Genomic DNA, 16874 nt, shown 5'->3' with positions numbered 1-16874 from the left:
TTATTGTGCAGCACGTAAGATCGACAGCGCAGAGTGTGCTTTGAGGTAGGAGCCAAAAAGGGTGTCGTTTGTGTGTGTGTGAGCACCCGTGTGTACACCTGTGAGCATGGACGCGCTTGTATTTAAAAGGTTCCTTCATGTAATGATCTGCTAGAGGGTGTGGGGGGGCCACAGCCCCGTCCACCAGGGCATGAAGCAGGTATGGAGGAGATCAAAACTCCAGACATCCAGAGGCCCCCAGAACACAAGAGACCAAGGAAGACCAACAGAGGGGCAGCCGCGCCACTGTCCCAGAAAGAGCTGAGGAGAGTCCCAGATGAGGGCTCACTCAGCAGCCGCGGAGCAGAAGCCAGGGGGGTTGCAGTGACGTGCCCGTGAGCTCCGCCGGCAGCCAGCTGTGCCAGAGTGACCGAGCCCCAGGCCGAGAGGCCGAGGGCACCCCACCCCCGAAGTGGCCTGAGCGAGCCCCAGGCTCCAGGCCCTGACAAGCAGCCACCAAGGAGTGAGCCGGTGTGTACCTGGACGCCCATCCCCGGACACACGGGGGTGGGCGCAGGTATATTACAAGCTTGAAATATATTCTTTAAATGTAAAATTTGTTAGCATTCAAAGGAGAGGTTGCCTTTATTATTTACCTGTCTCCTATAAATGTACAACAATAATAATATAATAATAATTGTATTACTTTCATAATTAATGTATTAGTTAATGATGTACGTAATACATTTGAAAGGAAAACAGGTTGTATGAAAGTCATTAGAGGGCATGAAAGGTACACAAATTGAAAGACTTAAGCCAAGGATGTTATGGCAATAAAACATCTTTGAATGTCAATTAATGCAGCATGCACATTGTGTTTCATGCAATTTTTTTTAAACCAGAAAAAACATGAAAAACATATGAAACATGCTTCATTGATTTAATCAGATATGAAGAGCAAATATTGTAATAGATAAACATCGATCCATCCATTCTCTGCCACTTATCCCTTTTTCAGGGTCACGGGGGGGGGGGGGGGGGGGGGGGGGGGGGGGTAGGAGCCTATCCCAGCTGTCTTAGAACAAGAGGCAGGGTACACCCTGCACAGGTCGCCAGTCTGTCGCAGGGCTAACACACAGACAACCATTTGCACTCACATTCACACCTATGGGTAATTTAGAGTTTCCAATTAACCTATCCCCACTAACTGCATGTCTTAGATAGACAGTTTGAAACGTATTAGAAATGTGCATTCAAACTTTTCTATGTGTAAAAAATAGCCTCCAAATTTAATTGCAATCTTTCATAAGATACAGTTTTTGCTGGTAAAATTAGTCGTACACATTTTCTTTGATGCAATATTTCTTTTGTCAAAAGGTGCCTTTTGTTATTCTCACTGCCCTGTGTTTCCTTCACAAGTGGGTAACCAAGTTCGTAGCATTTCCAGATACGTATTGAATTGTTGCAGTTCACCGAGGCCTATTGTTTTTTGTTTGTGCTGCTAGAATCACCCAATATCTTTCTCACTTTCTGCCCAGTTAACTGTGTGTAACAAAGTATTCTTCCATATCCGACAAGATGAATTGCACCAGGCGTTGAAGGTGCACGCATTACAATGGTGGTCACACACTTTCATTTTTCTCACTCTGAGGCTCAACTTAGGGAAGAAAAATCAAATCTAACTCTGCCCTAAAATTATTCATCTCTATCTTGATATGAAGTGACAGTCAAGTTATGGATGTGGGCAAACTGAATCCCAGTGAGTCTCGCTCTAACGTTCCATTAGTCAACTTTGTTGTCCATGCTACTTTGTAGCAGAGCAGGATTTAAGCAAACCGCATTCGTGCGTGAAAATCCAATGAGCTGCTGCATCAGAAATGAGAAAAGACATACTTTAGATTCCTTAGTCACTCCATAAATAAAGTTAACTCTGCGAGCAGCATCATAGATAATCACTTAAGAAGTCATTCATTTGGGTATTACCTATCAATAAAGGAGGACAACTTTACCTTTTCTGTTGTAAAGGTGTAAACAGTAGGGGTCCATACACATATGGAATTGGTTTAAGGATCTGTACGAGGCACACAGTCGTTTAATTTCTGAACAAAGGCAAAAAGTTTTCTTATTTCATCTTTCTTCTTTCCAGATGACATGCATTAGAAACCCCACAGCAACAAGTGCAATGCCATAAATTGAAATAATTCTGACTGCTGAGGGTCTAAAGTGGGGAGTGTTTAACTTTGGGATCCACTAGAGTGAGGTGTTACAGGATGACGCTCCTACAGCTGGTTGTCATCAAGTCTATTCATTCCCGATTTTCCACCTCCAAGTCAGTCATTTCCAACATTTTCTCTTTTAATTCTTCTGTCTTTATAGTTAAGTGAGTTGGAACAGGGCGGTCTGCTAATTTCTATGTAGGATGCAAGCAAATGGGAGAGGCTGGGTTGGATTGATTTGTTTATTTGTTAACTGTTGCTTGGCTGGATGGTTTCCTTATGTGCCCTACACATGACGCAGAGCTGGTATTCAGGCCTGAAGCCAGCTCTCCCACATAGATTTCACACCCTACAGAGACATATATTAAAACACTGATAAAGCAGAAACAGTAACAGTAACGTAACACAAAAATCTGGTAAAAATGGCCCCGTGTTTCCTTTTCTCTGAAGCTATGCATGCATGCTGTTTGCTCTTATGTCTTGTATGTTTATCTGTCAGGTGTTTTAGCATAGGAGTGCAGAGTTCAACCTCTGGGATCCTGTTGGAAGACCTTCACAGATTTACTCCTTCCTCCACTTTGTGAAAAAAAACCCACTGCTCTCTAAAAATATCCTCCTTCATAATGTCAGCTCACATTGTTTGCAGATGTAGATTGACCGACTGAAGCAACAGTCCAAAACATTTCCAAGCAGATGTGTTTCAGTGTTTGATGAATTTTGATTTCACTCCAACCTGCTCTGCTGTAGTGAGGAACTGAGTCAGAGGTGTGACATGTAGCAGTCAATGTTTAAAAAACATGAAAGCCACATTTTGGCTTGAATCGTGTTTTTTCTCTCTCAGAGGAAGTGGCGATTGTTGCCACTAGTGTTGAGCCATTTTCAAATGAGAAAGGAAAAACAAGAACTGAAGGTGAAATGGAATAAAATTGAATCTCTGTCATTATCCATCCATCCATTTTCATCATTTCATCAAATGTGTTAACCTCTTTAAGTGACACTTTATCCATAACACAGCCATGACTGTGTCTCACTGTATAGACCACAGTCCTCTGTCCAAAGTGAGAGGCAAATTTTACCACTCAGGAGCCATGTTGGAAATTCCTCCAGGTGGTAAATTTAAGGTTTACAATGCCAAGACATTTCTCACATCCTTTTTAACATAAATCAGAGTGCAACAAAAACATGGCCATCTTGTCCCCTACTCACAATTAAGGACTAGCTCCATGGTGAAATTTGTAGTCCAAGCCAGATATTTTGGATAGAGCATGCCATGGTGGGCACGACCAAAACAATAGAAAAAAAAAATCTTACCTTCCACCATAGAGATAAAAAGAAAAACTCACAGACATAAACATTAGAGAAGGTTGCTAAAACAACCTCACAGCTACCAGCACTACATTTTAAACATGTAAGTAGATGGTAATCTAGCTCTTCTAGCCTCAACGACACTACAATGACAGACAGCATAGGCTGGTGTGGAGTCTGGAAACAGACAGAGCTAATCCAGTCATATCAGGTCCTAATTTAAAGCTGGCACCTCCGGTCACCAACCTATGGTCATCTGCCACATAGAGCTTACATAACTGAAAGCATAGAACAAAATGAACACCACTCCTCAGGCAGGGAGGAGGGAAAACAATAACACAGAATACAAAATCATGTCTGGGTCATAACACTTTTATTTCAGTGGTCACCTGAACATTAAACACCTCATGAGTCGAATCATCAGTCAAATCTCATTAAGTTCTCTTTACAAGTTTGATATTGGCCCAAAAGCTTTTTTGTGCAACAGGTTCTTCTTCTAAAAAACACACTCACAGTCTCACAAAAGGATGGATTTATTTAGCGCCTAATTCCAAGTATTGACATGATCGGTGTGACTGGTTCTTTTTATGCTTGCCTGCTGCAGCACATGTGAAAGTACTGTGAACCTCAACTTTGCACTCATGTCAGTCCAATAGTGCGACTGGTTCATAATATCAGGGTTTGGCTGAAATTCCCCGAAGTTTCAGACAACCACATTTTCAGACGTTAAGAAAGTCTCATGTCTTTTGGCTTTATTAAGAAATTTCCTGCATATTTATTGAAATGCCCACATTAAATTTTTGCCTTTGGTCATCATTAAATCTTTTAGATAATGACAAAGATCTGTTTTATATATGTTCCTTATGACTGGACTTTTCTATTTTTAACACATGACATATTTAAAATAACTATATTATTATATTTCTTTCGGTTTCTTTGAGAAAAAAATCAATTTTTCTTTCTCATCTGTTTTTGTGCCATGAATCCATCAGATATGATTAATCGCCATGCACATTTTAGCCCATTAAGTGCTGATGGAGTGTGTAAGCCCTGTTAGCAAAAATCTGATGAATTTATCTAAGTGTATAAATAAGTGTCTATGTGAATGAATAAAGCTATAACCTGCTGATTTAAATTTACAAATAAAGCATTCATCAACAAACGAGAGCCAAGCTGAGACATTCTTCTTGTAGGTGCTTGTTTCTTTTTTAAATTAGTCACACAGACAAGTTTCAGTTGTATCGCCTCGAGCATGTTCGCACATTTGCTTCAAGTTGGCGTATCTCTTTCATTTCATCTCTTTATGGGCTTTTTTGTCATTTCAGCTGAGTTGGAGTCCTGATTAATCTTGATAGAAGGAAAAACTTCTGTTGATTAGTGTTTCCATGTAAATGTTCCCAGCTGATCAAATTAAAATTTATCTGTCAACCCCATCTTGCTCTGCTTTGTTGCATTCAGTAGAAACTAGTGAAGGGGGGAGCTGTACAAAAACATTTCATCACTTTCCTGTTGTATTCCTTTAGTTCATTTTTTTAACTGTTGTGCTATTTCACAAAAATTGAACCAGAACAGACGTTAGTACCGTTCTTGATCATTTTCTTGCTATTATGTCATTTCGTTGTTGATGAAGGATTTATCGCTGAGGATTCGTCTCTGACACGTAGCAGGAACAAAAATTCCATCTGGAATCCAAAACGTTTAAGTGGTGATAAGACTGTAGAGAACCGCACTCTGGGTCCAGTAGACCTTCACATATGGTCTTGTTTTAAACTGTGGTTTGGCTGTGAGTCCAGCACGCCATTCTTTCTGGTTTAAGCATTTTATTTTCATTTGCTTGAGGTCATTTTCACAATGTTTTTGGGTGTTTTTGAAAAGGGGGGAAAAAACAACAAAAATTGCCTATCATCAAAACTAGGAGGGTGGGAAATGTTAAAATGTTGATAGCTCTGTGAGATTATGACACCTGTGTGTTCTGTTTTGGAAATATTTTAAATAATCTTTTATGATTTTCCCAATGACAAAAAGCTTGCTGAGATTTTTCCCACCCTCTTTAGATTATGTGTCAAGCTGCATTAAAGGTGTCGATTTTGGAGGTGGGGCTTCTCTCTTGGTTGGCACCCTCTTGACCCAAAGCAATGTAAAACTGGCTTCACTGTGGACAGTGATGCTGGTGCTCCAGCAGTTTCCAGTTCACGAGAGCTTTGAGTCTCCGTGGCTCCTGGCTTGGTCCAGAACATCCTAACTGATTTCCTCCCATCTGAGCATGACAGTTGGGTCTTCTTCCAGGCTTTAGCACAGGGGTAGGCAACTCCAGGCCTCGATTGCCGGTTTCCTGCAGGTTTTAGATCGCACCCTGGGTTAACACACCTGAATCAAATGATTAGTTCATTACCAGGCCTCTGGAGAACTTCAAGAAATGCTGAGGAGTCATTTAGCCCTTTAAATCAGCTGTGATGGATCATGGACACATCTAAAACCTCCAGGACACCGGCACTCGAGGCTTGGAGTTGCCTACCCCTGCTTTAGCAAATACTTGCAAAGACACATGCAAATACTTAACATTGTTTGAATTAATGAAATTGGAATCTTCAGTTGTTTAAAAAGTCTTCCCAGCTTAAGTAAATCTACAATTCTCCTTCAGTTCTTTGGACCCATTGGTCTGAGTATTGGTCCTGAGTATTCTTTTCATGCCAGCAAACTTTTGACCCCCTTGTGAATTAGAGAAAACTCTAAATAAATTTAAACTTGTGCATCTGGTTCTTATTGGATTTTAAATTAAATATGTCTCCTCTAAAATCATTACCCTCTGACAAAGAACAGTTCAAAGAAATCATTAAAAGCCCCAAATTACCATGACGGTCATGCCCATGATGACTGTTTGTAAACTTCTAACCACAATTGTGTTTTCTCCTCATGCTGACCACAAGTATACAGTAGCTGGCCTGGCTGTGTCTGCAGCTAACAAATCAGTCTACGAGTGCTTCTAAATTTAATCGATTACAGCATGATGTTGTATGGACTGAAAATATACGAACATTTATACTGTACTGCTCTTCTAGTCTTACTTAGCTCAATAAGTCCCTTGGGCTACAAATCACATACATTCATGCAGCACATTATAATATGCAGTTTAAGTGATTTTTTTTAACCCTTTATTAATCTAACCAGCAAGTTTGGACTGTGGGGGGATGGAAACCCACATAGACACATCTAAACTTCGCACAGAAGTACCCCAACGTAGCATCACTCAAAACCTTCTTGCCATCAAGGAACAGTGCTAACCACTACACTGCTATTCCACGTACTCCTGGTTTTCACGGATTTTGATATGAAACCAAGAAAATACAAGCCATGCATAAAAAAAACACTTTAAATGGGCAAAGGAAAGAGGAAATCATTTCAGGATATTAAAGTAAATGATGTACATGTCATGCAGTCAGTTATGAAACTTAAACTGAAGGATGATTTCAGAGAGTGGATTCATTAGCATAAATCCTTAATGAACTGCTTCAAGTTTATTAAAAACCTGCAAGCTGCAGTGTTTTTGGGGGGGTGGACCTCAAAGTCTACCGATTCAAACGTCACTGGAAATGGAAATGTACAACGAAAACAGCCTAAAAATATCTCCGAGCCTGAAATGATCTGCAATTCATAAACTATTAAGACGCAGCGTTCTACCAGACAATAAAAGCATTTGCAAGCAGGCAATAATATATGCCAAACCGGATTATTAAGTCCATACTTTCACCCATCTACAACTGTTGCATAATTTTTCATGTTTTTAAGGTGATGACAAAAAGTTATTACACTGAAATTAAATGTGGCAATTGTTCATTTTATTTTAATATCTTAATGCTTAAACACTGAAGCTTTATTAGTTTTCCTCCTTGTATTCTTTGAGCTACTCTAAGCTAATCAACAGCTGGCACAGGTTTCATATTTGCAAAACACATCGCTTTTTAGCAAGCAGGTTTGCCAAGATCTCAAGCTCTTCCTTTAACCAATAATATTAACACCATATTTATCAATTCGTGTGAATATAATCAATCTCAGTGTAGCTACAAAGACAGAGTAGACAAATAATGCAATGACATCTGTTTATTTTAATATGGATGTCCATTACACTTGCACATATTTTTGTTTTTATACATTTTCTAGGGTATTTTTCTGTATTGTATCAACGCTAAGAAATTCACATTTACATAATGCATTTTACATTAGTAGGTTACTGCAGATGACATTCAGCTTTACTGGGACCAAGTCCTGATCTATCTGTATCAAGTAATAATATCACAGAGTATCACAGTGAACCTCCCCATAGACTTCATTTTACTGTAGATTACATATCTTGTTGCCTCTGTGATGGAGGTATGTGATAAAACTTACTGTACATGCAAAAAATCAGTACCGTAGAGCTGATTTCTATTGACAAATAGTATGTGTGAGCTTAAGAGTAGAAGTCCTGGGTGCCATGTTTATGCAATGCTACATGACCCTGTTAGTTGCCAGTATTTATAGCATGTTAACATATAGTATGTGTTCACTGGCAACCTATTTGTACTGTAAGTCTCTTTACACTGGTGCCAAGTTTATACAGTTTGCTTGCGTCTCCAAGGTTCATCTATAGTGCTGACTTCGATTTACTAGAAACCTTCATTAGCTCTGAAAATATTTTTAAAAATACACAAAAAACACAAAATAAGTGGAAAACTGCAAAAGAAAACTAGCCATACATCTGAACTCAAAGATACTGGACACTGTACACAGGCACTTGAACTGTGGTACACTCTTTGAGTGCATTCATATTATGTCTAATAAGTGCTACAAAATAACATCAGTTAGAAAAAATACGGATTCCAAAAGTGTAATATTGTTCATTCATACAAACAAACAGGAAAATGTAAAGACAAAAAAGAAAAATCAATTTACAACAAAAACTTAGGGCTACTCAAACCTTATCCTTGAATTGGTCTTGCATATATTTCTGTTTATATTCAGGTTGTAGATTCCTACAGTGTGTCTCACTTTACAAGCTGTTAGAGTAACACAGAATAAGTCAGTTCAGGGTATTTGAGTTCAATGGTGGAGGGCTGATTGGGCCTCAGGGGGATGCAGTCGTGGAGTAAGGGCTTTTTTTTTACTTTCCTGTTAAGTCAACACTCTGGTCGCTCATACTGTAGCAGAGTCTGCTTTAATGTCACTGCCAGAGCTAGGATCGGGATGACTCATACCGGCTCTTACAATAGAGGAGTGAATCATACACTGTCTGTATGTGTGTGTGGTCACATGTCCGCACCGCATCAGCTGAGGAGGTGTGAGCAAAGGACAGCAGAGTTTTATTTGCTTCCATTCATTATGCTGCAGTGATTCATGGATCACAAGTGAAGAGAAAGTTTAATTGTCTTGAGCTGTTGGTGACCAGGTGATTGATGCATGTGGGATATAATGACTCACTTTCTCTGTCTTCTTCTCACTGTGTGACATTTCCTATCTGGTGGTCATTAAATTCGACAAGTTCTGCTAACAAGTAAACACATCCACTTGTCCATAGGTAATGGTATAACAAATAATCCCCGTTTAAAAGCCATGTGTCATCTCTTACATGTGAGGTTTCGTATGAAGCTAGGTGAAGTGATGTGTTTATTAGGGAACTTGGTACAGGTAGGTGAATTTTGTACCTTTGACCAGAGCTAACCATTTCCCCCGTTTTGTAGTATTAATTCTAAGCTAAGCTAACCGGCCTCAGAGAGCATCATATTGAATGTTCAGATCTGACATTAGCAACAATCTTCTCATCAAAATATTCGTGAAAAAAGCAATCAAACTATTCTTCTAAATGATTCTGTTTCTAGATCCTGAATCTATATCAACCCGTGTCTTTCTAGCTACTTTACTTGTCTACTTAGCAGGTCTATTACACAACTTACAGATGATTCACACTAATTTTCTGAAGATCTCTTTATCATTTTATCCACACCACATTAAGAGGGACCCTGAGATGATACGTGCCCCTGAAGGAATGAATGCTAAAGCAATGCAGGTGAGCTCAGCTACAATCTTTTGCAAGGTATCTATGTCAATTGCTTTTACAGCTACGTTAGGCAACAGGAGGGGGGCAGCATAAAAGTGGTCCTCCATGATAAAAGGTGTCACCCAGCTTTAGATGTGAGCCTGGACTAAGTGCTTTTATATCACCAGCCAATGTAGTAAATGTCAGCAGCCTCAGAGTGGGATAAAGGATTTGTAATGTGGCGTTGAGGCTTCAGCGAGGGCGTAGTCACCCCTCTGTTGTCCACAGCATTAATCCCAATGAGAGTGGAGCAGAGGGTAAATGAAGCTGAAACCCTGAGGTAATTACTACCTGCCTGTCAGGATGTCTCTCTAATGGGTCCCGTGTTGATGTGAGTGCCAGCGGCAAAGCATTAGCACCTCCACACTGTTTATCAGACTCAGACAAAGCTGCATGAAAGACTGCAAGAGTGAGAATGTGAAGATGTAGTTGCTTGTGCAGATTATGAAATGAAAGTGTGCCTCTGAGGGTTGTCCCAATTTTCCACTCAGTAAGCGTAAATTGTTATAGATGGGATTCCTTGTTGCTGATTTTGTGTCCCAGATTCATTTAAACATCAGTTTAATGAGCACTGATGACGTAGTTTGTTGCTCATTAGACGGCTTCCCCTTCCCATCAGGCATGTTAACTCATTGCAATGAGTCAGCAGAGCTCCACAATGCAGAGACGTTCCCTCTCATGTTGCACATCCAGGCTCCACGGAGGAGTGTGGAGGACCACTGCTGAATCAGCCATATAGCTCAAGCCACAAAATTAAAGTACCGCACCATAAACAGAAGATATACATTTGCGTATGTTGAATTAAAAGCGTGAAATTACCGAAACACAATCCTTTTTAGGTGCCGTAACGGAGGTTAGTTTGTGAGAGAAAGTCAGGAAGAAGCATCTCACTGAGGCAAAAACAAAACAAAACAGTTAACCTCTTTTTCCAAATATGAGTCACTCGCATCAGTCGGCGTAGCCAATCTCAAACAATGACGCAGACTTTTTATAAGACAACATGACATGAAACGCATCTGTGGTTAAATGATACAAGAGAAAGAAATTTCAGAAGAAGTTGGGAGTGACTCACGGCTCCCCTGTTGCTTTTCGTATCGCTGATGACAGTGGGGGTCTAATAGAGTGAATCTCGTGGAGAGAGGCAGAGGATTATCCAAGAGTGGGACGCCACAGAGCAAGATGTGAGACGGACAAGCTCCCTTTGTCTCTTCGATGCTCATGAAAAAAGAGGGAATATAATGAAGTGTCTTTCTACCTATTTACCTATCAGGCATAGATGTTTCATTGCAAGTGATCATAAAATTTAAAGGTAAATGAAAAGCTTTGAGATGGATAGGAGGTTCTAAACTGGCAGCTAGTGAGAATTATGTCATGTCATACTGGAATAGTCAGGTAATACAAGATGCACTGGCAAATATCTACCTATCTGTGTAACACGGGTTCAGATTTTGGTTGATATTGCCAAAGAGATTGTGTCCAGGCACACTGTATGTGCATGGAGGAAGAGTCAGCGTGTGGCCCAAAGGTGCTGGGAGGTCCTTATCAGTCGAAATGTCGCTCTGTGGCAGCTTCAGATATAAATCAGAGTAAGTTTTTACATTCTGTGGCCGCCTGTCTTCCTTTTGGTCCACTGTTTAAGTCCCCACTGTCTTCTCCTTGTCTTGGGCCTCCGTCTCCTCAGACTTCAGGGGGAGGCGAGTCAGGCTGGGGACCCCCATCCACCCTAACCACTGCAGAAAAAGATAAGATATATGTCAGGCTGTGAAAAGAAGACACTGGTGGGGGTTTTTTAGTTGTAGAGCTCTTCTTTTATTATCTTGAAATTTCACTCATACCAACACTGTTTCTTGTGTCTCGCACTGGAAAGATCCTTGTTCTATTTTCTTCAAAAAGTTTCTTAATCACGAGGAAATGTTTCTAATCACCCGAATGTTATAACTATCCATTCACCAAAAAATAAACTACTTACTATAAGTCATGTAAAACCTCTAAAACTCTGGATAATCACACACTACCCTGTAGAGGGCCCTATGGTGTCATCCACTCATTCAAGCTTGTTAAACTGGATCATTAGCTCCATGAGGATGGGAAACAAAGCTGATTGAGGGAAACCATGGAAACACCTTGGGAATGAAGACTTGTGAAAGTGAACTACAGTACAACACAGTTTGAAGAAGGGACTACCTATAGTGTCACTCTCCTCCTACAAAATCCTTTTCCAAACATCATACTGCACTAAGAGCACTAAGATCGCTACACCCAGTTTTTCTGCTTCCTTTCTCCATCTACTCTGATTATGTCCAGCGGCAGTCCAAAGCACTCGTCTCTTCCTTCTGCTTAAACAGACACTCTACAGGCATCCTCAGTGACACAGAGCAGAAAGACTCTGACACTGGCCAGTGCCCAGCCATCTGTATCACGCACAAGTTCATGCACACAGACACACAGTGGCTTGCACCTGCACTTCTGCTTCAGTCCAACTGTTTCTGAACTGGCAATGCACCTCATTTCAGAGGCAGCATTGATAATAATAGCCACATGGCTGTTTTATAAAGTCCGACCTCATTCCGAGAATCAATACAAACTGTCTTTCACTGAACCAGTTCAATCAGGTCTACTCTGAAACGTGAACTCCCCATCAGAGCGAAGCCTTGTTACAGACTCTTTTTTTTTCCAATCAGAACATTCAGGGAATCCTGATTGGATCCAAAGCCACTGTTAAGCTTTGAAATTTGCCAATTGTGATTGTGATTTGTGGTTTCATGATTGTCACAAGAACTCAAAGGAAAAGTTTAAGAGTCAGTGTTTTACTATGTTCACATATATATCTGTTTTTCTTTTGATAGTTTACTATCAAATAGCACTACTTATATTCATTTCAGAACTCATTTTATTCCATTTAAATCCATTTTCATTTTTAGGGCACTTAAAAGGATACTACATATTTTTGTGTTTACTTGATTAACTAAACCCTGCATGAACACAGTCTTTTCTTCCTAAATTATAAACCTATTTGCTAAATTTGCCTGGTCCCTCTTTTTTGTATTTTTATTTGTCATCAGGCATTTGTGATAGCATGTACCAAGCTGATGAATCTCCATAGTCTTTTTTTTTATATCAATTATCTGCTTATGCACTTGTGTCATGGGGCAAGATATTTGTACCCCAATTGTGCATTTGCACAATGCCAACAACAGCACATGGTGGGAGCAATAGAGTGAACTCGTTTGCCAAAATACAACCTTGAACCTTAAGCTAGGCTCTGATCATAATTTAGATTTTTATAGTTTTTGTTTTTTTTTTATGTATCTGACTTTGTAAAGAATCACTGGTTTACAGAGCAGCAAGTCTTGCACCAGATGCCTGTTCTCTACACTGGAAGCCCCAGCTGGTGGTTGTCCCCAGAGGCTAATTCAAAAAACTAGTCACCAGGTTCCCAGCACTTCAGAAATTTGCTTCTACATCCTGGGATAAAAAGGGAAGCTGAATATTAGTCAGGACATTAGAGGGTGAATATTTAATTTAGTTGTGAACTTATTTCCGAGACCTAATTGCTCCTTGATTGTGGATTTGACAAAAACAGATGAAATAATAAGACTCTGGCTTTGGGGGAAAAAACAGCCTAAATCCTTGTTGATACCATCAAGTGTGTTGATTTGTTAAACCAACATCTTCAGGGTAATCAAACCACTTAACCAATTATTAAAGTAGTTTAGAATAATTTAATCAGTTAGTCGACTCATTGCAGCTCTACTGTGCACCAAATACATACTTATTTCACGCGGGGTGTCTGCTGCCTACTTCTATGCTCATTATTCAGATAACAACAGCAGTGAGAATACTTCCACCCAGAGAAGTTTTTGCAAACTTGCTAATGTGGGAGGATGACAACCAGTTATGAGTCATCCCTCTTGTACTGCAGAAATTGCATTAGTGATTTGTAACATGACTCAGCTGCATTATTACTGTAACTTTCAGCTGTATAATGTTACAGAGTAAAGAATGTACTGCTGAGATTCTTCAGGTACCGTGGGCTCTCAAACGCAATCCCACATGTAAACCCCATGATGGAGGTGGACTGTAGTGATGCAATAAAGACTGTCGTCCCTCTGCGTTTTCAGCAAACCTTCTGTCAGTGGCTTTCATAGGAAGATTAAGCAGCATAAATCTGGGACTGTACATTTGCTACAGTGTTATTTTAGGTCAGTTTTGACATTAAAATTTCTAACCTTTCATCATCAGGTCTTTTGTTTTTTCCAATGACTCTGACAATCCTTTAAATATTTTTTGACTGACACCTGCTTTGACTCAGTTTGTTGGGCAATGAGGTCTCGTTTAAATTTTAAACACATACAATCTGCACAATTCATAGGGGGAAGCAGGCAGTAAGCGAGGGAGAGTTCAGGGAGGGGTGCTGCACAGATGAGATGGTTCTTTTCAATTCAGATGAGCAGACAGAAATGAGGCTGAGGACCCTTCATCTTGGAGGTCTCACCCCTCACCAGTGAATCATGCAGGGAATACCCTCATTGAGTGTGTCAGTCAAAGCGAGGGGACATTTTCAGTGCTCGGTTTCTGGTTTTAAAAGCCTCTTTGACTTGTTTTGACTGAAGCTGTTCCCATTACTTTAGCTACCAGTTAACTATGGTTCAGTGGAAACAGGAAACCCCCTGCGATTATCATGGATTTATGGCGCATATTCTCACTCCTTTGCTTTTTTTACAGTCCCAGTTGGTTGTGTAAGAGCACACAACCCCCTGCACAAGCACATTTGCTGCCTTTTTAATGGCTTCCGCACCGACAGACGGTGGTAATACCAATTAGCACGTGCTAAACACTGATACTACATCAGATTTGGAGCCCAGGCCTGGATCCCATCTCGTAACACCTGCTAATGAGCCAGTCCGTTAAAGAGGTGACAGTGTTAAGCAGGCAGTCATCCTCTCAATGAACCAATGCCAAACTTTGCCTCCAAAAGAAATTCCTTTCTTTTCTTTGACATACAGCGGGCTTCACATTTGTTGAGTGGAAGAATGAAAAGAGGTACTCAAACAAAACACAAGAACAAAATGAGCTTTTTCCAGGCCTCATTAGAATGTAATGGGTATCCTAGACCAGACACAGTGGTTCGGATTGTAGAAGCAAGGATTTGTCAGTTGTTTGTCTTCGCATACTATTATCCTTATTATAACAATTTCTTAATCTTTACACAATATGCTTTGGAAGGGAAAAATAAAACCCTGAGAAAGAACAGGACAAGCGAGAACAACTGAAAACAAGATCACGAGTGAACTTAAGACCTCTTCAGTAGAGGAAAAAACTCAGTCTTATATGTATAAATCAAATAAAAAAGCTGGTTTCATTTTGTAAGTGCTATTTGAGAATTGAAGGACGATGGATGGCTCAGTGTTGTGCAGAGGCCACTTCACATTCCTGGAGCACTTACTTTTATCCTCCAAGGCTCTTTTTTTCCAGACATTCAGTGACAATTCTCACCGAGCCTCATTCTTCGCGTTTATATATTCAGTGCTATGCAGCGAATGAAATCACCTGATCTTATATTGATTTAAAAGGAGAATTAGATGGTCATAAAAGACTGGTATAATTTGAGATAACTGGGCTCAAATATAGTAATAATTCAATGTTTGCATTTATATTTCTTGTACTGGTTAAGGGATGATACTGGCATTTTGGGGGGGGGTAGCTATTGTGATCAAATCCCTCTAACATATTGATCCTGTAAAACATTGTCTTTACATCCAAAGCTTGATAATGAATTTGCTAAAAAGTACTGCTGTTCCCAACAATCCAAAACACATTTCAACATACACATTAATGCTGCTTTAACATATATAAATCTGCAAGTTAGTCCCCAAAATGCACAGATTTTTCCTGATCCAGTAACATTCCCTACAATCTAAAGTTCCCAGCTAATTTTGAAAATGTCACAGCTCTTTATTTAAAACAAACAAAAATTTTTAACAATATTTATGCCTTTAGTAGGAAGCACAGAAATTCTGGCTTGCAGACAAAAATGGCAAAGCACTAGAAAAAAAATGTATACTCGGAGTTATCTTAATATATCTATATTAACAGTAATGGCAGATATCTCAGACAAACAAAAACACACACACAAAAAAGTTCATCTCTGCGTTTCTCCATCTTAATGCACTGCATTACAAGAAGTAAATTAAGGACATGGTAAATTGCTTTATAATAGATTAGTAAAGTGCATAATGTTGGTTCTAAGCCAGACATCATTTATTGAGTTCATCTTCCAAACAAACCTTTTAGATGTTGTCTGGCTTTCATGTCTGCATTGCACAATCTGTCCTAAAGACCTACACCAGAAACACTTCCCAAGTCCCCAGAGACAAATATATGGAGGAGTAGTGGTAAAGTCAAATACAGATCATACATATACAGTTACATACCCAGTCTATACATTCCTCCAATGTACTGACTGAGATGGAATCTGTGTCAAAATTCTGTCAACACTGAAATTTTTCACCTTGTTTTGACGGCAGGTTTCCTACAGAGCCGTAGTCTGTGCATTCCTTGAGTCTAATGCATCGTGAATACCTGTAAGACTTGGCCTCACCTACCTGCCTTTGGCAGCTAAATGTAGATTTTAGTCCCGCTGTTAGGTGATATACTGCTTTTGATCTCAATCCCGCAGAAATGTGTCTTCCCTCTGAGAGAAAAGCTTGCACAATGCTCAAAAAACACCACTACACACATTGATAAAATCTCAGTAGAATATCTTGATTTAATCGAGGTAGACTTTCCTTGGCACCGAAAGTAATACCACGTGAAGGAAAAATGTATTTAGTCTGGGATGAGTCTAAGTTTCTGTGATGAGAGGCCAGGTTTTCATGGAGCGAAGCACCTTAGCTCCCATCAGGCTTATCATTTTATTAGAACACGGTCACGCAATTTCCACTTTATGCTTTCATGGAACTGGGAAATTGATTTGCAATAAGCAAGAGAGGACAGAAAGATGAAAGATAAAGCATTTTGGATATTTAAATACCCATTTATCAAACGGAAAGACTGAAAAGCTGGGATTAGGGTTTGAGCCTACCTATCTGTTCCTGTGTATGAGAGTGCGAAGGCTGAGGCTGGACTTCAGCCTGGGCCTGCTGCTGTTGCTGCTGCTGCTGCTGCTCCTGCAGACTCTGACTGTCCACTGAGATCCCGCTGTCACTGTGCAACTTCTCTCCTTCCGGCGTCACCATCTGGTTGTTTGTAGCTCCACGGTTATTAGCTGCCTGTTTGTTCTGTTTGCAGCTATTCCACCTGTG

The 16874-nt window shown here is 40.0% G+C and overlaps 1 protein-coding gene across 1 annotated transcript in view; it reads right to left on the bottom strand.

The window, feature by feature from the left end:
- Window positions 1–7360: 7360 nt before the first annotated feature.
- Window positions 7361–16874, bottom strand: part of ngfra (nerve growth factor receptor a (TNFR superfamily, member 16)) — a 29606-nt gene continuing 20092 nt past the window's right edge. The window contains exons 5-6 of the mRNA XM_085404573.1: window positions 16655–16869; window positions 7361–11300 (exon numbers count right to left, since the gene is read on the bottom strand). Coding sequence (XP_085260699.1) covers window positions 11248–11300; window positions 16655–16869 — 268 coding nt within the window. The 3' untranslated portion in view covers window positions 7361–11247. The remainder of the gene's footprint in view (window positions 11301–16654; window positions 16870–16874) is intronic.

Source organism: Rhamphochromis longiceps, linkage group LG4, assembly GCF_057381845.1.
Source record: "Rhamphochromis longiceps isolate RC_006_pf linkage group LG4, R_longiceps_female_GT1.1, whole genome shotgun sequence".
Classification (NCBI taxonomy): domain Eukaryota; kingdom Metazoa; phylum Chordata; class Actinopteri; order Cichliformes; family Cichlidae; genus Rhamphochromis; species Rhamphochromis longiceps.
The sequence above is the reverse complement of the archived record's forward strand: the minus strand, read 5'-3'. Positions and strand labels throughout refer to the sequence as shown.